Source organism: Bos indicus, chromosome 2 (genome assembly GCF_029378745.1).
Source record: "Bos indicus isolate NIAB-ARS_2022 breed Sahiwal x Tharparkar chromosome 2, NIAB-ARS_B.indTharparkar_mat_pri_1.0, whole genome shotgun sequence".
NCBI classification, from domain to species: domain Eukaryota; kingdom Metazoa; phylum Chordata; class Mammalia; order Artiodactyla; family Bovidae; genus Bos; species Bos indicus.
Window position 1 is genome coordinate 4192092 of NC_091761.1, and position 21539 is coordinate 4213630.

Below are 21539 nucleotides of genomic sequence, written 5' to 3' on the forward strand. Positions count from 1 at the left end.
TGGACATTCTGAATGATGTACAGACCCTGGATTCATTAATTTTCACATGAAAACTATTCATTTTGTTTTAGTAGGGAGTTAAGTTACTAGCGGATCATTTTGATTTTAGACTTTATTAGAGTAGGTCTGAGCTTCCCTGGTGGCTCAGTGGTAAGGAATCCACCTGCAATGCAGTACATGCAGGTTTGATCCCTGAGTCAGGAAGATCCCTTGGAGAAGGAAATGGCAACCCACTCCAGTATTCTTGCCTGGGAAATTTCATGGACAGAGGAGCCTGGCAGGCTATAGTCCATGAGATTGCAAAGAGTCAGACACAGCTTAGCAACTAAAACTACAGAGTGAATCTATTTTAGATTAGCCTTTCATCCTAGGGCCAGGACCTGGATTCAGTGGAAAGCCCTGAATTTTTACTGACCTCTAACACCGTTGCTATCATTCAGTCATTCAGTTGTGTCTGACTCTTTACAACCCCATCGACTGCAGCACGCCAGGCTTACCTGCCCTTCACTATCTCCCAAAGTTAATTCAAATTCATATCCATTGAGTCGGTGATGCCATCCAACCATCTCATCCCCTGTCGTCCTCTTCTCTTGCCTTCTTCAATCTTCCCCAGCATACAGGTCTTTTCCAATGAATCAGCTCTTTGCATCAGGTGGCCAAAGTATTGGAGTTTCAGCTCTAGCATTAGTCCTTTCAATGAATATTCAGGACTTATTTCCTTTAGGATTGTCTGGTTTGATCTCCTTGCAGTCCAAGGGACTCTCAAGAGTCTTCTCCCACACCACAGTTCAAAGGCATCAGTTCTTCGGCTCTCAGCCTTTTTTATGTTCCAGGCCTCACATCCTGGCAGGGATTGGGGGCAGGAGGAGAAGAGGATGACAGAGGATGAGATGGCTGGATGGCATCACTGACTCGATGGACGTGAATCTCAGTGAACTCCGGGAGTTGGTGATGGACAGGGAGGCCTGGTGTGCTGCGATTCATGGGGTCGCAAAGAGTCGGACACGACTGAGCGACTGATCTGATCTGATCTGATCTGATCTCAAATCCATACATGACTACTGGAAAAACCATAGCTTTGACCATATGGACCTTTGTAGGCAAAGTAATGTCTCTGCTTTTTAATATGCTATCTAGGTTTGTCATAACTTTTCTTCCAAGGAGCAAACGTTTTTTAATTTCATGGCTGCGGTCACAGGCCACAATGATTTTGGAGCCCAAGAAAATAAAGTCTGTCACTGTTTCCATTGTTTCCCTATCTATTTGCCATGAAGTGATGGAACTGGACACCATGACCTTTGTTTTTTGAATGTTAAATTTTAAGCCAGACTTTTCACTCTCCTCTTTCACTTTCATCAAGAGGCTTTTTCTCTTCACTTTCTGCTATTAGGGTGGTGTCATCTGCATATCTGAGGTTATTAATATTTCTCCTGGCAATCTTGATTCCAGCTTCTGCTTCATCCAGCCTGGCATTTCCCATGATGTACAATGCATAGAAGTTACATAAGCAAGGTGACTCCTTTCTCAATTTGGAACCAGTCCATTGTTCCATGCCTGGTTTTAACTGTTGCTTCTTGACCTGCATACAGGTTTCTCAGGAGGCAGGTAAGGTGATCTGGTGTTCCCATCTCTTTATTTTCCACAGTTTGTTGTGATCCACACAAAGCTTTAGTGTAGATGTCTTTCTGGAATTCTCTTGCTTTTTCTATGATCCAACAGATGTTCGCAATCTGATCTCTGGTTACTGCCTTTTCTAAATTCAGCTTGTCCATCTGGAAGGTCTCAGTTCACATACTGTTGAAGCCTAGCTTGAAGAATTTTGAGCATTACCTTGCTAGTAATGTGAAATGAGTGCAATTGTGGGGTAGTTTAAACATTCTTCGGCATTGCCCTTCTTTGGAATTGAAATGAAAACTGACCTCTTCCAGTCCTGTGGCCACTGCTGAGTTTTCCAAATTTGCTGGCATATTGAATGCAGGACTTTCACAGCATCATCTTTTACAATTTGTGATTCCATGGACTGCAGCACACCAGGCTTCCATGTCCTTTCCTATTTCCCAGAGTTTGCTGAAATTCACGTCCATTGAGTTGGTGATGCCATCCAACCATCACATCCTCTGTCATTGCCTTTTCCTCCTGCCTTCAATCTTTCCCAACGTCAGGCTCTTTCACCTGGTGGGACACAAATGCAAATGTTTTCCCCCCAGTACCAGACACCTGTAAGGCAAATTCAAATCTCTGTGGCTTCCTCCTTTCTGGGATTTTCCCCCTTTGAAAATCTACCAAGGTATATGTTTGTGTACTTGTACCTTCACATGCTATATACATCAGTGGTAATTTTTTTACAAGAAAAATGTGATTTCGTGTCGGCACCCAGATTTCTGATGGCCCCAGACCAACTCAGATCACCTCTCCAGCACCTCTCTCCTGTCCATGACACCAGCCACAGAGGTTCACACGTGACTCCCTAAATGAGACGACACCAGCTCTCACTCCTCCCTGTATCCCCATCTCCCTCATTCTCTGTGGGTAACGCTACTGTTCCTCAAGCTTCAGTTTAAGCGCCATCTCCTTGTATAGGCTTTTCCTGGCCACCGAACCCCTCCTCCACCTCAGGTGCTCTTCGCTGTTCTCACAGTCACAAGGGCCCCTCCCCAGCCTCCACTTCTGCAACAGCTCTCGTTACACCAGCCTGCAGTGCCCAGTGAGCACCTGAAAAGCGGGAACTGTATCTTCAACCTTAAATCCAGCCCCAGAGTAGTTCGCAGAATTTCCAAAATGAACAAAGGCCCTGACATCCTTCCTGTTATGGTTAGTGCTTCTGGGGTAGCTTGCCTGCCAGATCCTGCCTGAAGCAGTTCCCCGAAGTCTGGGACCTAGAAAAGGCCTAAACGTTCTCCTGAGAACCGAAAGAATCGGCTGCACCTGGACCCAGCTCCTCACTAGACAGGATGTTCAGGTAAAGTTCTTCCTCCTGTCCAGGCCTGCTGCATGTGTCAGATGAAGGCGTGGAACTCTGAGCTCTAACCATCTACTCTTCCTAGACCGAAGAACTGAATGACAGACCAGGGGGCTTTAAAGAAGAGAAGGAAAAGTTTATTGTGTTGACCTTATTTTCATTACAGTACCAGAAATTCATTCTCAGTTCATTTCCGGCGCAGAGGGCTCTGCAGACACTTAGCGCCCCAGTGCTTGCTCCAAAGCAAGGGGCAGCACCCAAACCTATGGTGCATTTCATAGAACATGATTACAGTAAAACACAAGAGTTGCAAAGGGTTTTTTTAAAGTACATAGTTTCTTTAAAAATTCTAATATTTTACTTTGTTTTTCCATGTTTACCTTATTATTACCAAAAACAAGTGACTGGAAAACATGGTACTTCATATTCTTGTCTCAAATTGTTGACCTTAGGTTACTGTATTTTGCTATTTTCATTTTAAAGAGGAATTATACCCATTTCTCTGAGGAAATCTAAAAGGTGACAAGTAAGGCGATGCATAAATTACAGGTGGGATGAAGGCCCTGGTTCATACCCTAACTCATGTCCTACTTAAATCTGCCACATTTGGCCTCTGTGCTGTGAGGTAACTGGAAAGGGCTCAGGAGATGGCCTCACTTCTGGACTACCTCGGAAGCTGATTTCCTGATTTGTTTTTTAAAAACTGTCAGCACTCATGACACCCTGACAGGGAGAGATCCTCCAGTCAGGGCACGGACTCATCGCCACCCAGAAAAGTCATTTCTGCATTAGGTTGAGAGCTCAAAGACCAAATAATAAAAGAGGAACTGGTATCCTCCAGATACTCTGAAATGGCAATGACAACCTGAGTTAACGATGTCTACATGTGGTGAACTCTGTCAGGTTAAAGATCTTTCCTCACTATGTCAAGACTGAGAAAACAGAAATTTAAATTAAAAAGTTTATCCCACCAGACTAGACACTTAACAGCAATATTCAAGTTGATTAACCCACAAAAATGTCCCCATAAAATAAAATATTTAAAAAACTATTAAAATTACACAATGGAATATAAATTTAAATAACTTTGCACACCATGCACCCTCCATTTGTTGTTACCAAGAGAAATCTTCCATTACATAGCTTTACAAAAACTTTAATAGTTCCATGAAATTTGATACTCCAGCACTAACATCATTTTATCCAGAAAAACACACTAGATGTTCCCTTGGAACTCTTGCGCTGAATCACTTCTTTTAACCATTCATGACAATCGTAGGGGGAAAAAACTGCTTTCAAGTACCTAAATTTACTCATGAAGCAGGTGTGGGGGAAGGGGAATCGTACTCGTTTTGAGGGTGGTATCTGGCCAGCTCCAGGTCACAGTGGCAGTATGGTGTAACTCCCAGCCAAAGGGAATGGGTTTTCCTTCCTCCCAGTCTCTTCTGGAAGCTGCACTGCTGTCCCTGGCCATCAGGGACTCTGCAACCAGATAATCATTGTTTACTCCATCAGAATCTTAAGAAGGTTCGTAATAGGAAGTCGTGAGGACAGCAGAGGAAATTAAGCTCCATTCTTGGAACTGCTTCTTAATGTTTATAAAACCTTTGCTCTCTCCAGAGAGCTGAGTTCACAAAATACATGGGCTTACCAGATGCGTGTGCAATCTGAAATGCATTGTGAGACATTCAACACTTTATCAATTGTATGGAAAACTAACACACCATCATCCTCAATGTGCTACGTACAGAGGACAATTTTAAAACAAAACACAGGCATGTCCCCACAGCCCCAACAGCAGATTGTGTTACATGCATTTTGACCTCAATCAAATATCACTGTTCACAGAACACAAAAAGTCACACTGTTGCATTTCATTCTGACATGTCACGTTATTTCATATCACTCTGGCACTGATTAAGACAAGTTTTCTATTATGGCATGATGAAAGAAAAAGATTCATTACATATACATGATGGTTAAAAACAACACACTGTGAACAGTTTCCAGAAGCTTCAACTTTTCAATGAAATCAATTCATGTTTCTTAGAAAAAAAATCTACCAATCTTTTCAGTCACAATTTGCTTTCACACAGTAGAAACAGCAGACAAAGCTGACCAAGACCAAATTTTTGTGGCAGCATCATTTCCTAGGGTGCTAGAGATTCGTTTTGGAAGATCTTATGCCACATGAACCAAGAATTCCTGGCATGAGGAGGAGGGTCTGAGGCCATCTCAGAAGCAGGCTGGGGCTTGCATATTTAGAGACTTAAATCCAGGGTGCTAAGGGGCAATGAGAATACACACTGAACAGAGAACAGATTTCACACTGCACCTTCCTCATACAGAATACGCATGAGAGACCAGGCATAAAGAGGTGGAAAGGTGCCCTATTCCATGACCCAGGGGAACCAGCATTTAGAAAGCATATCCCAGTGACTTTTTAGTTATTTCCTGCTCAATATCCCAGAAAATAAACTGGAAAAAAGCACCACTGTGCCCATGGTTTATAGACACAAGTGGTGGCGACAGCAGCTTCTCGGAAGACTTAATTAAACCTCAGATGAAGCTGAGCAAATGTCTTTCATCCTCATTGATTCTATCCCTTTAGCTGCTCTGACCAGTAGAGGAGCAGTGTTGGGGGGTGGGGGTGGGGGGATAGATCACACTACCGCCTTTGTCAACAGCAATAACTCTAAGGGACCTTTTTAATCTTGGATCAATTTATCTACAAGTCCCTCCTCCCCAGTTTTTACAAAAGCAAACTCAAAAGCTCCTTCAGACTTACAGACTCCTGAACTAATGCTTGCATATGAATATGGAAAAAAATTAATTATTTGATATTTGTCCTAAGACCCTGGAAGGAGTCTATGGAGTGCTCTGCAGCTGTAGCTTGCAGCCTGGGCAGACGGGGAGCAGGACCTGCAGTTTCACACAACCGGAAGACTCCTCTGGGTGCCTCCCAGCACTGCCCACCCAGTAGGAAAGGCTGCTGTGCAAGGGCTGTTCCGGGTTGCTAACGACACAAAAAGCCATGACTCATGAGTCCTTCTTACTTCAAGAAGCAACTCTGTAGAGGCAGAACGAGGGGAAGGCTGGCAACGTCTGCTGGCTTAAACTGAAAGAACTACAGAACGGTGTATTTATAAAAACATGAGTTACACAATCAAAATCTCTCCTGGTCTCAGATCTGGGAGTCTTTTGTAGAGAAAAGACAAAGCCAACTTCCCCTGGGTCTGAGAGACAAAAATTCTGCAGAGAAGCAGCGGGTAAATGATGTGGTGACCTGCCTGAGGGAGTTCTGAACCCCTCAAGGTGGATCACTAGAGAGGCTTACTATGGCTGTATCCAATAAGGAAATAACAGACTTCCTGTAAGAAAGTGGGAAGAGAAAGCAAAGACTTTTGCAAATACAAAAATTGCTTACAAAACAATTACTTAAAAAGTTCACTGGGGCTGGGTGCAGAATAAGAATAATGTCTTCATTTCATATTAGTCACAATGGTTCTGACGGTTTATAAAAGAGAAAGGCCAATTTCTGGTTTTCCTCATGACCCCTCCCCCAACATTCCAGAGCCCTCCTACTGCTGCTATTTTCCCTACCCTCACCCCAACCCACCCCCTCCTCCCCTCGTCCTCTCCCCAAATTAATTTGCCCCGAGCTTAGCCTGAAGACACATGATTGTTCATTGGGTTTCAATTTAACAATGAACCTGATGCTGGGGAAGGGCACAGGGGCCCACTGGCGCAAACCCGGAGAGGCTCGCATGGGCGCCGCCCCACCCACTATCCGCCCGGAAGGGTGGCCCCCGCTGCAAGGAGCTCCGCCGCCCCTCCCCGTGGACTGAGGTACGGAGGACCCGGCGGCTCCGGCTAGTGGCCTCTTAAGACACTGCAGCACATGTGCGCTTGTTTCTCTTCCAGTTGCTTTTGCCATCTTCTCTTCTGGTGAGAGGCCTGCTCTTCATAGAGTCCCCCAAAGATCAGTTTCTTGTCTTCCTTTGAGGTTCGAATCTAGTAGAAAGCCTTAACTCCAGAGATCCAGAGCTGCCAGCGTGCGGGAGTCAGGATGAACAGGGCGGCATGCCCAGTCGGTTCATCAGCAGTTGTATAGACAAATTGGAAAAAACTAGCATTTAATATAAAAAGTGTTTTTCAAATGGTATAATTTCCTATCCTCCGTGGAGATCATAATTCCTCATGTGTCTGAGGTCCTATGGAAAAGGAGAGCAAGTGGAGAAAAAACGGATCACTATCAAGTTATAAAGTACAGACTGGGCATATTCTGCTACTGAAACCTATTATTTGTGCCCCACCTCCACTGTATCTCTCTTTTTAAATTTTTAGGAGCTTTGGTTTAATGTGTTTGTGTCATATTTTGAAAGCAAAAACAAATAATACATTTTCATTTTCAAGAACACTGAAACTAACTGTATACCCCTACTCCCTCTAAATTGTTTTCACAAGTACAATATTTACTTCTAGTAAAAATGCACATATATTTAGTCAGGATTCTTCTTTTTTCACTTAATAACGTATACATTTTCCTCTATAGCAGTGTAATTTACCATTTTCTAGTCTTGGGTGTTTAAACTGTTTTCCAATGCCTTTAAAAAAATAAATGATATTAAATAAATTTCTCCATGTATATAACTTCTTTATTGTATTGAAGTATTTCTTCCAAGGTAAATTCTCAAGAGAGGAATTATTGAGGATATAAAATTTAAATGAATCCTGATGATTGATTTACTGCCTTTTAACAAGGATTTTTCTAATGCACACAGCTTCAACAAGATTCACCCAGTAGAGTTTCACCACCATCTTCCCCAACAAATGGAATAATCACCAAAAGTTAAAGTGTTAGTTGATCCATCATGTCCAACTCTTTATGACCCTACGGTCTGCAGCCTGCCCTGGTCCCTGGCATTCTCCAGGCAAGAACGGTGGAGTGGGCAGCCATTCCCTTCTCCAAGTTATCTTCCTGACCTAGGGATCAAACCTGGGTCTCCTACATTGCAGGTAGATTTTTTACCATCTGAGCCACCAGAGAAACCTGGCATTACAAGCATGTACACTCTTTTAGTAATGCTGCTGCTGCGTCACTTCAGTCGTGACCGACTCTGTGCGACCCCATAGACAGCAGCCCAACAGGCTCCCCCGTCCCTGGGATTCTCCAGGCAAGAACACTGGAGTGGGTTGCCATTTCCTTCTCTAATTCATGGAAGTGAAAAGTGAAAGTGAAGTCGCTCAGTTGTGTCCGACTCCTAGGGACCCCATGAACTGCAGCCCACCAGGCTCCTCCGTCCATGGGATTCTCCAGGCAAGAATACTGGAGTGGGGTGCCATTGCCTTCTCCGAATAGTAATGCTAGAGTCCTTTAATTTGATTACTGTTTCTTCAAATTCATTTATTATTTGTGTTTTCTATCTTATTTAAACAGCATGTCTACATTCTTTACACATTTATTTATGAAAATCTTTATGTTTTACTGATGAATTTAATTATTTTTATGGTGAATGTCCAACATTTCAGCTGTGATTTTAATATCATGGCATAGTCTTCAGGATATTTAGGTGAAACACTCAAGATCCATTTCTATAATTGCTTTTTTAGAATTAGTTTTGAGCTGAATAAATTAAAATCCAGAGTAAATCTTACTAAAGGTTTATATAAAGTCACTTTTTGTATTCTAACAATTTTTTAGACTGGCTACCACTCAAAATGTACACAAAGTAGAGAAACCAGTGTATGTCATGTATCACAAAACTCATAAACCTAAACAATAATAATCACAAAGCACTCTTTCTTCAAAAAAAGAAAGAAAACAAAAGAAGGAAGGATGGAAGGGAGGGAGGAAGAGAGGAAGAAGGATGGGAGAAAGAAAAAGAAAAAAAGGAAGAAAGAAAGGCAGCAATTACATTAATAAATACTGTCTAGAAGTCCAACTGAATAAGCAAAGTGAAAAATATAGACTATCAGATGTCACGATGGAAGACTGAATAACTGATTCTTCCTGTTCTTACAAGATTCTGTTTCTGCAACAGAAATCAGACAGGCCAAGAAGCACCTACCTAAAGCCAAAGATCTGTACATACCTTCTCGGCTTGCCTCCTTTGCTGTCTTGTCTCTATACAGTGCTCCCATTTCCTTCTCCTCCTGAAAGCGGTGCTGTAGCTGTTTGATCTCCTGATCATAGTCCTGCCACTCTGGGACAATTCGAACAGCGGCCTCCAGCTTGGGCTCTTTGGTCATTGGATTATTACACTGTGAAAATCAAAATAACGTACTTCAACCGAGTTAAGGAAGGGTATACTACATAGCATTCAGAGGTGTTTCTATTCTTGGGTTGTCGGTCCTAACTGGACAAAAAGAACAATGACATGAGAAGCAATGTGGTAGGGGCTGTACAAAGCTTCTGCAAAGAAGTCGTGGAGCAGTACTGGAAGGCAGAAAGAGAAAGTCCATTCGGAAAAACAAGGCACAGAGTGATCTGGAAGACAAATGGTACCTTCATGGATTCTAAATAGTGAACACAGCCCCATTAGACAACAGAGGACTTGCCTTCCTGCTGAGGTTACTGTAAGAAGTCCTCCAACCCCTGAACTACACAATTACAGAGAAAGACCAAATTATCTAGCTATACATCAGACTGGACTGAATGCAGAAAAGAGCCACAGACAACTTACCAAATCAATTGTTTTTGCCCTTTTCTTAGAGGCATCATCACACCACGTTTCACACCAAAGCCATTCTTGAGGGAGTGATTTAATTGGCACCTGATGGATCATGTTATTGGGCAAATCCTATTCAGTAGAGAAGACAGAACACAACAATCTGAAGTTCTAGGAGAATAAACAACAAGGTCCTACTATAGAGCACAGGGAACTATATTCAATATCTTATTATAAAACATAATGGAAAAACATGAATAAGAACATATATTATATCTGAATCACTTTGCTGTATAGCAGAAATTAACACAACATTGTAAATCAAATATGCTTCAATAAAATACAAAACAGAATATTTAGAAATAAAGTGCTAGGGGAAATTTAAATGAACAGCAAATTAGCTGCTCATTACATATCACATGCCAATCACAAAATTTTAAAACAGAGAGAGTCCTTAGCAAAAACTGTAAAGTACCTACAGTATTTATTGATGGTGTTTTTAAAAACCAAAGTTTAGATGATCCATAAAACACCTACCCATAAGAAGCACCTGAAAAACTTTAGGCTAATACTCACAAATAGTCTGCTTTCTCCTTGGAAGGAAAGCTATGAAAAACCTAGACAGCAAATGAAAAAGCAGAGACACTGCTTTGCTGACAAAGAACCATATACATAGTTAAAGCTATGGTTTTTCCAATAGTCATGTATGGATGTGAGAGTTGGACCATAAGGCTGAGCGTTGAAGAATTGATCCTTTCAAATTGTGGTACTGTAAAAGACTCCTGAGAATCCCCTGGACTGCAAGGAGATCAAACCAGTCAATCCTAAAGTAAGTCAACCCGGATTATTCATTAGAAAGACTAATGCTGAAGCTGAAGCTCCAATACTTTGGCCACCTGATTCAAAGAGCCAACTCATTAGAAAAGACCCTGATTCTGGGAAAGATTTAAAGGCAAAAGGAGAAGTGGCTGGTGGCAGATGAGATGATTAGATAACACCAACGGACATGAATTAGAGCAAACTCCAGGAGATAGTGAAGGACGGGGGAACCTGGCCTGCTGCAGTTGACAGGGTCAGGAGAGTTGGACATGACCTAGCAACTGAACAGCAACAACACACTTCCCTTCCTGAGGGCATTTCTAAGAAAAACAGCACTGCCTTCTAAAAGCCAATTAAGCACTGAATGTGGCTCTTGTAATGTCAAAGTTTTGCTTAAAGGAAGCTCTACATTCACCTTGTCAACTGAGGCTTGATCCCAGGGAGATGAAGCCCACATGTTTTCTGAAGCCAAAAAGGAAGCTCTACATTCACCTTGTCAACTGAGGCTTGATCCCAGGGAGATGAAGCCCACATGTTTTCTGAAGCCAACTGTACTCTATGCTTTGAAGCTTTTTTCTTAGTAAAACTTTTGAGTTTGACACATTAATAATAAAATGTTCTATTGTCCAAAGACACAAACAACCAATATGATCCAATAATTTCACTTATGGGTATACACACATAAGAACTGAAAGCAGGGACTCAAAGAGATACTTGCACACCAATGTTCATAGAGGCATTATTTACAACAGTCAAAAGATGGAAATAAGCCAAATGTCCACCAGCAGGTGAACAGCCAAACAAAATGTAGTATACACATACAATGAAATATTACTTGATCTGAACAATGGATAAACGGAGTTAATGAGGTCTAAGACAATGCTACTCAAAATGTAGTATGTGGACTTGGAGCACAGAGTTTGCTCAGAATGTAGATTCTTAGGTCCAACCCAATACCTACTAAATCAGCCTGTGGAGGATTGAGGCCCAAAGATTAGTGCTTTAGTAAGTTCTTCAGGTGATTTTTTTTTTTTATTATGCTAAAATTTGAGAAGAACTGTTCTAATCTCTTTGCACTGTCCAGTAGCTGGGTAAAACACTATTTAATATTAGCCTTTGCAAAGTCAGAAATGCATGCTGTTACCTCTAGGCTAATCATTAAAAAATTATTTAAAACTGTATAGAGGGAAATAGAATTATTAAAAACTCTCGATCATTTGGAAAGAAACTAAGGAAAAAAAAGACACACAGGACATATGGCATAAGCAAGGGGACTGTGGAAAAGCCAAACTTGTTGGTGATTACATTTACTATCAGCGGATTAATGTTCAAATTAAATGATGGTCACACCAAATGAAAAAACAAACCAATATAAGCTCTTTATAGGAAACAGAACTAAAACATAGGATTAAGAACTATTGAAAACAGAAGGATAAAAAAATACACCATGAAACACTAACTAAAAGGAAAACCAGTGTAGCTATACTAATATTAGATGAAGCACGCTTCAAGCCCCTGCCCAAAAAGCGTCAACAGAAATAATAAAAAGTTAATTTGTCAGAAATATATATGACTTCTAAGTTTTTAGGCAATGAACAATATAGTCTCTAAGTACATCAAGCAAAATTTGACAAAACTAAAGATAAGATTTCACTTTATGGAAAGAGATTTTAACATAATTGCCTCTAATAGAAAAACAGACAAAACACACAGAATGTAACAGGAAAGAACAAAAGCTGACTCTGTTGGATCTGTTTCTCTACCTTATGCTTTCTGTTGCTTTTGTCATCACTAGAGGATGCTTTCTAAATCACTAAAAGGATGCTTTCTATAGTAACAAGCATACATAATGGCCTGCCTTGGGGAACCCTGTCCCTCGGCCTGAAAGGTAAACTCAAGGGGTTTTGTTCAGCTTAGAGAAACATGTTGATCTTGTCCACCTGTGAATGGCTGCAGGAAAGAAGAAATCAACACATCCCCTCCCAGAGGCTGGCCAAACCAGGAGATATTTTGCAAGACTTCCAGCCTCTTCACTTTACTTCCTCACCTCCAGCCTCTCTCTGTTTTATAAAAGAAACTAGCATCCCCAATAAGATAGTACTCTAGGACTCCTGTCCACCATCTTCTTGGACACCCAGGTCTCCAAATAAAGTTGCTATTCCTTGATTCAACACCTCATCTCTCAATTTATTGCCTTCTCATGCAGCAAGCAGACTGCGCTTGGACTCAGTAACAACATTATCACTAAACCTCACCTACTGGACATACAAAGAAAAGCATCACATCTAACATCTGCAGGGTATAAAACCAGATGAAATGTCTACCAAAACTGACCATATCTGGATCAAAAAGCAAAGCTCAACAGATTTTAAATGCCTAAAATCATACAGAATACTTTCTCAGACTAGAGCAACAGGGCTAGAACAAACAAACAAAAACCCAGAAAATCTCCACGTATACAGTGAAAGAAACAAGAGGGGAATTCAAACATCTATGAACGAAGGCAGTAATGTAGGAACTGAGAAACACAAAAGATACATAGAAAACAAGAAACTGGCAGATGTAAATCCCACCTCACTAATAATTACATTAAATATAAACAGATGAAACTCTCCAGTTGAAAGCCACATGGGATGCTAGCTCATATCTTATCAATTCGATTAACAGTAAGTATTACTCAAAACACAGAGCATCAGGAATCCTTGCACTGCTGATGGGAGTATAAATCAGAACTACTTTGGAAACTGTTTGGGATTATCTAATAAAGATAAAGATCCACCCATCTGATGGTTCAGCAATTCAACTTGTAGTTGTATACACAACTGCAATATGTGTACATGTATTTGCATGTACATCAAATGTCTTGCATCAACCAAGACATGTATAACTGATCACAGCAGCAGTATCCATGGAAGACAACAATGGAAAACAATCCAAATTTATAATAAACAAAACAGTACCATTTCATACAGCAACATGGATGAATTTCATTAACATAATGTTAAGCAAAAGAAGTTAGACTCAAAAGAGTACACCTTGTATAATCCCACTGAGACAGGCAGGGGAAAAAAACAGGCAAAACTATAGTGTTTAAGGACACATGTGTAAGTAGTTACTCAACACAGAAAAGCCATGGAATGATTACCACAAAAGCTAGGATGCTGTTGCAGAAGAGGGTGGCTTTTGAGTTGGAAGAATGTTGAATTTCCTAAACTGGATGGCAGTACATGGGTGTGTGCTGTGTGGTACTTCATTGATGCATATGAATATGTATTTACATATTTTGTTTTGTACACTCTTATTTATAGGTGCTAAATATCATAATAAAGGTTGAAAAATGTTTAAAGCAGACTTAAGCAAAACAAAGTATGTGAAACTATGTACCAAAAGCACAAACTACAATCTCATCTCTAAAAAATGTTTAGCATTAATAAATAGTGATTCAGCTAAACTTCTTAAAAAAACACCATGGTTTTTGATATAGAAAAAAGAGAAATAATAATACTATATCCTGTGCTGTGATAGTTGGTTCCTAAAGAAGAGAAACAAACTGACCCTAGCAGGCAGAGAAACAAATTTATCAGCTTAGCTGGGCACAAAATGAGAAGATATGGCAGTGCCCTCCTTCCATCTCCCTCCCCAAACCGACATCAGGCCTATCATATTTTTTACCACTATGTCCTCTCTTAAGGGCAAATAAAAATCACACACCCCCCCAATAAACACAAATTCCTTTCCACAAAAAAACAAAACACTATCTCAACAGAGAGAAATGAGAAGCAAATACTATTTCATTTTCTGACACAACATTGTACACCCATCACCAAAACTGTTAACCAAAAAAAGTGGCCACTTACTTGATCAAGATTTGAAAGGCTGTTAGGATCCTGACTCAGACCTTGGTACTGGCCCCTGAGTCTGTCACCAGCTGCTATTTTCCTAAACTTCTTCAGATCCACAACATACAGTGCACTGGATAGAGAAAATCCACTTGTTATAACCATGGATTATGGCAGAAAAAGTAACCCCACTGATGAATGGAACAGATCACTAGGCTAACATTCTGGTTTCTCGTGGAAAAGGTAAGCTGAGGCTCTTCAGTAGAGCTCACAGTCAGTATGTACCACTTCAAAGATGCTCAGGAAGTGATTACAAAACCCATATTCTGGTACCACAAGCTCATTCTGTCACTGTTCCAAAGGAAATAATCTCTGGCAAAAGAAGTTTCTAGCAAATGTCAGCAGGTTTGATAATAAAAACTATAGTAATTGATAATCATTAGTCAAAGATATCCTGATGATATCTTAAATGTTACACAGGAAAAAACCAAGTGTTATAGTTCCTTCGGATCAAGGGCATACAGTACAATACTTAATCACCAACATCCCAATATTTCTCTCTATATATGTTGCTTCCCACAGGTTTCCCTACTGTCCAAATCACACTTTTCTCAGAGAAGATAATATACAGAAACAACAGATGTACAACAAATACACACACTGTTTCACCTAGGAGTTTCAGGAATCTATTCTATAGGTATATTTGAAATATACGAAATTGTGTGTTTAACTGGTGGCTCAGTGGTAAAGAACCCGCCTGCCAACGCAGGAGATGAGCGTTCGATCCCTGGACTGGGAAGATCTGCCAGAGAAGGAAATGGCAACCCACCCCAGTATTCTGGCCTGGGAAATCCCATGGATAGAGGAGCAGGCTACAGTCCATGGGGTCTTAAGAGTCAGACACAACTTAGTGACTAAACAACAACAAATAACGTTGTGTGTCATAGCAAGACCACAGTGATACATGTACTGGAATAATATGTTGATACAAAAAGGAAAAAGGTCTCTCTCTACATGTTGATGTAAGGTCTACTAGAAACATCAAGTTAAAAAAGCAAAGCACAAACTGTAAATAAGGTAGGATATATTTTGTGTAAAAAAAGAAGTCATAGTTTTTTACCTAAAAATTAAAACACTCTAGGAGACACAGTAAGTAGACAGAATGGGGCAGCTTTTCACTATTTATTTTTTATAGTTCTTATTTTTGATCCACATTAACATATTACCTACTCACAATTTTAAATACACAAAATTAATTTTAAGGAAATGAAAATCAAACCATAACATTCTCATTACCTGATATGGTACTTTCGCCCAGCTAAGTGACTGGCCCAGTACCCTGACTTCCAGAACCTGTAGCCATCCATCTCTCTGCGGCTGTCACAGAAAGGAGTGTAACCATAAGGAGCACCATCCAAATTGAAATCTCTTAGCTCTTTCAAATCTGTTCGTACAATCTGAAGAAGAAAGGATCACAGTCACTTGTTTAACACCCATGCAGATAGCAGTTTCCTAAAAATACTGAGGGCAGCTCAGGGACTGGTGAGTGGCACAGGCAGCAATCCCAGTTCAAGCCTGGCTGCTTCTTGATTAGGCTGACTGTCCTCTCTGGCACATAAGATGATTAGCCTAGCGCTTGGGACACAGTACTCTAAGTGTTCAAAAAAAGGCAGGAGTAAAACAGATTCACATCGTGTTGCCTCTCTGTGACTCAGTTTCTGGGTCTAAACTGGACATCTCACAGGCTTGTTGGGAGGGTCACATGAACTCGTGTATGACAGATGGAGAACGATGCCTGGCACACAGTAAGTGCTCAGCAAGGATGAAATGTGATCGCAGAACTAGGAAAGCAGGCTTCATGTTGAGCCACCTGTGATATAAATGAGCCAGGTGGGGCAGAATTCCCAAGAAGTGGATGATTTTTGTCCAAATGACTTCTGCACACATTACATCACTTCCACTCAGATGAGGAACTCGGGTTTTAGATAGTTCAGGATAAAGGCAAAGGCTGTAGGGCAGAAGTATATTTACACTTTTTGAGTGTGTATGCTCTAAAATTTGTATGTTCCTTTTAATTAAGTCAGCTGTCTTCCTGATAGCAGGAAGACCATCTGAAGAGTTCCATATGGTCAAGGCCAGGCACCAACCCCCTCTCTTACCCACGTCAATAACTCCTAGCTTTGGGGCAAATGACTGGAGATGACAGCAAGCAGTGTTTTGTTAAACCGGCAAATTTTTCAATTTTAGTTTGTATATTAAATGAGTTAAATTTAAGATACAAAACTACATAAATGATGTGATCACAACTACGTAAAAGAGGCACAGGAGGAAAGATGAAAGGAGATACACTGAACGCAAACTTTAAAAGTGACCACATCTGGTGATACCTTTCCATATATTCTTTTTTTTTTCTTTTTAATTGAAGGATAATTGCTTCACAATACTGCATTGGTTTCTACCAAACATCGACATAAATCAGCCATAGGTTTACCCATGTCTCCTCCTACCTGAACATCCCTCCCACCTCCCTCCCCATCCCAACCCTTTAGGTTATTATCAGCCCCAGTATGAGTTCCCTGAGTCAGACAGCAAATTCCCACGGGCTGTCTGTTTTGCATATGGTAATGTATGTTTCCCTGTTAATCTCTCCAATACCCCCCACCCTCTCCTCCCCGCTGCCCAGCCATGTCCATAAGTCTGTTCTCAATGTCTGTGTCACCACTGCTATTCTGCAAATAGACTCACATAGTCTAAATAATGTAAAATAAGTGTGTATTTTTCCACAATTGGAAAGATAAAATCATTTAAAAAGGAAAAGGAACTTTAATGCCCTTAATTTGCACTGCTGAAACCCAGCCTTTGAGAGCTCACCTGATCCGCATCCACAAACAGGAACTTGTCCACAACCAGTGGGAAGAGCACATCCAGGAAGAGGATCTTGTAACCCCAGATGATGCGCTGCTTCTCAGTCTGCTGGTGAAGCCACCGGGGCCACTTGTACTGGACAAGCTCATACTGAAAATTGTATTTGTCCGCCATATAAGGTATAAACTCCTATTTGCAGACACAGAGAACAACAAGCATTTACTTTGATTAAGAAAAACAAGTCAGGCAACAAACCACAATTATGGCACAAGTAAAACACATTTACTGTATCAGCAGTCTAATGAAGGAATGTGACCCTGACTAACTTGTGACTACGTAAAGAATACATATAAACTTTCTGTCAAATCTCCATTTTTTATGATTTCTAATCACACATGAGATGACCAGAAATCTTTAAGTGAAGGCTTTTATATAACTAATTTATGTGTGTGTGTGTTTAAGGGAAATGGACTTTGTCTAAACTTGATTTCAGTAAAACATTTTTTTGAGCTTGATTTTAAGCCTTTCTCACCACTAAGTCTAATCCAGGGAATGACATGGCAAACTCAAATACTCTGAACAAGTTTGCTGCCATCAAGTCTTTCAGATTCTAAATATAAGTACCCTAGGGGACCAGAAGTGAATTATTTATCTAGGAGAGATATTACTGAATATATTAAAAGTTGCTTAATAAATTCTACAGAACAACAAAGAAAAAGATGCAAATAAATCAATTTGCATGACAAATACTGATAAAAACAAAGCAGAAAACTTTCTAAACTTTCCATGTGTGTTTTTGCTTTGCACAGATGATATATTACTTCCACAGATCACTGGGTACAGTTGTTCAAAACAGAACAAACCATCCTTCTCACTGGAACCAGTACTGCGCTTTCTCATTAAATGAGGACATTCATGCTTGAGAAATGTTACTTCATCAAAACGGAAGAAACAGACTCTCCTCTTATGTTATCTAAGCTTCAACCAAGTCGTAATTCTATGCTCAGTTTTATAACAACTATTCCCCTCGAACAGACAGGGGAAAGAATAATCAACATATAATTATGCAGGTGAATTACAGTAACCTAATAAAAGGAAAAAATTTTTAAATACACAGATAAAGTAGAAGTAGTAAACAGTATATTGCACTGTATATATCTCCTTAATAAGAATGTTTTCCTTTTCAAAGCCTAAGGAACAAACCTTAAACGTGGGGGACAAATAATTCTTCAAGAACCAGAATTTCACTGGAGTCTTGGTATTCTTCAGTACTGATAGCATCATTATGCTGTCAAACAAAAGCAAACAATAATAACAATCATTCAAATCTTTTTAATCTCAACAAAATCAATCACTAGACTCAATGTTCTATATGGCAGAGCTAACTAATGGCTCAGTTAGGCAAAGAGAGACCCTGAATAGTGGAAATTGGAAACTTGCACTTATTCATTTTATAGAGTCATCACTGGATGAGAAAGAAGTACTTATCACCTATAAAAATACACCAGACTAATAAAGGCATGTGTTCTAATTACGTTACACCTTAAAATAAACTCCTTTATGAACTGACACATTAATTATGGTACAAATGAATCACGGAGGTTGTGTTTAATGACTACATCACTCTAAAAAGAAAGTCGGTGAAGCCTTAGCAGCTGTGTAATAGCACTGCCTCTCCCAGCCTACATCGGGGAGCCCAGCCAGGGAGGACAGTAGGCAGAAGGAAGGGGATGGCAAATGATCATAGCTTCAGGATTCCCTACTTGGAAAACAGAAACAAATGTTGAGTCAAGGAATTTAATTAAATTCAGTGGTTGTTAACATCTGACATTACAATTCTAGGTCAGATATATTTCTTGGGAATATGACAGCTAAACATGAGTAAAATGACATCTTGATTATCTGCTATATTAGATTTGTAGTGGAAAATTACAAGTAAAAAAGAGCCTTGGCATTAGGAGAGTCACTGCCAGGCAAAGGTGCATATTCATAGCCAAGCCCCCCTGACCACTGACCACAAGGCGCCCCTGAGGGCTTTCCCCCTGGTGGCGGCTGCATTCACCAGCCAAGCCTGTGCCTCCCCTCCACTCTGGCTATGTGACCTCAGTCGAGTCCCGCTACCCTCCAAGTCTCAGCCTGTCTATAAAACACAACTAAAATCCCTCCTGGCTCTAAATTCCTACAAGTCATCAGAAGGCAGGTCCATGGCCCTGTTCCACCTCTATTCTCTATCCTTGGCAATGTTTGGTGGACAATGAAAAGCCACTCTTTATCATGTGCATACAGTAGTTTTAAAGGTTTATAACCTTATAATAGCTATACAGATTCATTTACTATATATTATATAGTCCATTTCATGAGGTTGGCCAAATCGAAACAATATATAATCATCTACACACAATCCTCAGAGTGCCTCAAATCCAAAGAAGTATAATGGGCAGAATCCCATAAAACGTGTATTCCCTAATGAACAATATGACAAATTCATGCATATACACTGAAATAACCAAACATGACTAACCGAAGAAATCTTTCATAGAGATGACCAGATGCAACGGAGAAAATATTAATTATGTCATCTTTGTCTTGTTTCACTTCCTCGGTCTTCTGTCCTCCTGTAAAGCCCCTACAATAAAGAAGGTAAAAACAAGAATACTTGAAATGCTGGTACAGACATGTTGCCCTTTAAGGGGAGGGGAAGGAGATGGTGCTTCCCACCAGGACAAAGAGAGGGAGGCTGCCCAGAGGGCCTTGTGGAGCTTCAGGAGAAGACTGGACTAGTCCACTAGAATGCAAAACAAACAATGGAAATTTAACTGAGCAGTTACCACTCAACTCTCCAAAGAGCAGGAAAAGTCCAACAGGAGTTAGGAAGTCAGGCACAGAAGGAACTCCACTATGAGGGGACACTAACCTCTTTCAGTAACTCAGTAGGGAACACTCATCTACTCTACACACAAGTGGATGCAAAGAGCAGAATCTGAAAAGCCCAGACAGGATTACTATATTCAAAAGAAGGGAGGGATGGCATTTACATCTCAGTTTTTCCTTAAAAACATCACTTCTTTCTGATGCCAATTTACCATTTGAAGGAGTCCCAAAATCCAGATTCATTCTCATTAGTCCCATCGCTCAGCAAGTCCTCATTCACCATGTCTGCCTTCTTCTGAACCTGCAATCAGTCACATGTGATGAATCTCACTCTCCCTACTGGGTTGAGGAGGCACTGAACTGATCTTCACGGGATGCTCACTGAATACTGACCACACTAGAGAGTGAATTCTCCTGCGAGCAGATATAACATACTCTGAGTCCAGACACATTCAACAGAACATGAATGCTGAATTCTGTTGAATGAGTCCAGACACATTCAACAGAACTATGCTCATCATACCACATTAAAATCTTGATGAGGAGATAGCAACCTCTTGTAACTAGATAATAACTGTCTCTAGTTTGAAAAACGGGCAAAGAACCTTACAGTTTAAGTAAAAACAGAAATGCATTCACCAAGCTAACTCTAGTTCTAGGCAAAGAGTACAGTGTGCACATGCTCCAGCTGCCAGGAAGGAGTCATCTCACGTGACAGCCTTGTTTTAGGACTGACTAGTGCAAAGAGGGGTTAAAACTTCTCGAGAGCATAGGGATCATTTTTCTGCTCAACCATGTGTGGCCTGCTTTAGATTTTAGAGTATAATGACTGTCTCATAATATCTTTTATTTGAATATAATGCACTAGGAATTTCAAAGTTCTAAGAACAGAAAGCAAAAGTGAGAAGAAATTAAATAAAGCTACCACCATTTATTATTGTTGCTGAAATTCTCATTGGCATTCTTCCCAGTTTTCAAAAAATAATGTGAACTGTGATTGTACAAACAAAGCAGTATCTATGAAAACATTTCATGTAAAATGAGACCTGCACTGCTCAATGAGATAACCCAAAAGGCGCAACCTCTCAGCTGAAGAAAGCCACAAACTTGTATTTACAAAATATGCTTTGCATTTCAAGCCGCATTGCTATAAGGCTACAGTAAAATCCCAAAGGTGAATTAGTCTTAGGTGGGTTTCTTTCCTTTCTCCTCAGCTTTACTGAGATATAACTGACAAGTAACACTGAGTAAATTCAAAGTGCAGGACATGATGGCCTGGTACAGTTCTATACTGTGAAATGATCGGGCTTCCCTAGTGGCTCAGTTGGTAAAAAATCTGCCTGCAATGCTGGATACTTAGGTTCGATCCCTGGGTCGGGAAGATCCCTTGGAGGAAATGGCAACCCACTACAGTACTCTTGCCTGGAGAATTCCATGGACAGAGGAGTGGGACAGGCTGCAGTCCATGGAATCACAAAGAGTAGGACACAGCTGTGCAACTTTTTCACCATAATA

The 21539-nt window shown here is 40.5% G+C and overlaps 1 protein-coding gene across 2 annotated transcripts in view; it reads right to left on the reverse strand.

Annotated features, from left to right (window-relative positions):
- Positions 1-3074: 3074 nt before the first annotated feature.
- UGGT1 (UDP-glucose glycoprotein glucosyltransferase 1) overlaps positions 3075-21539 on the reverse strand; it is a 111051-nt gene continuing 92586 nt past the window's right edge. For both annotated transcript variants that reach the window (XM_019968868.2, XM_019968860.2), the window contains 9 exons: positions 20237-20325; positions 19675-19779; positions 18357-18441; positions 17160-17342; positions 15585-15745; positions 14307-14421; positions 9646-9762; positions 9055-9223; positions 3075-7173 (listed from right to left, as the gene is read on the reverse strand). In XM_019968868.2, coding sequence (XP_019824427.2) covers positions 7148-7173; positions 9055-9223; positions 9646-9762; positions 14307-14421; positions 15585-15745; positions 17160-17342; positions 18357-18441; positions 19675-19779; positions 20237-20325 — 1050 coding nt within the window. In that variant the 3' untranslated portion in view covers positions 3075-7147. The remainder of the gene's footprint in view (positions 7174-9054; positions 9224-9645; positions 9763-14306; positions 14422-15584; positions 15746-17159; positions 17343-18356; positions 18442-19674; positions 19780-20236; positions 20326-21539) is intronic.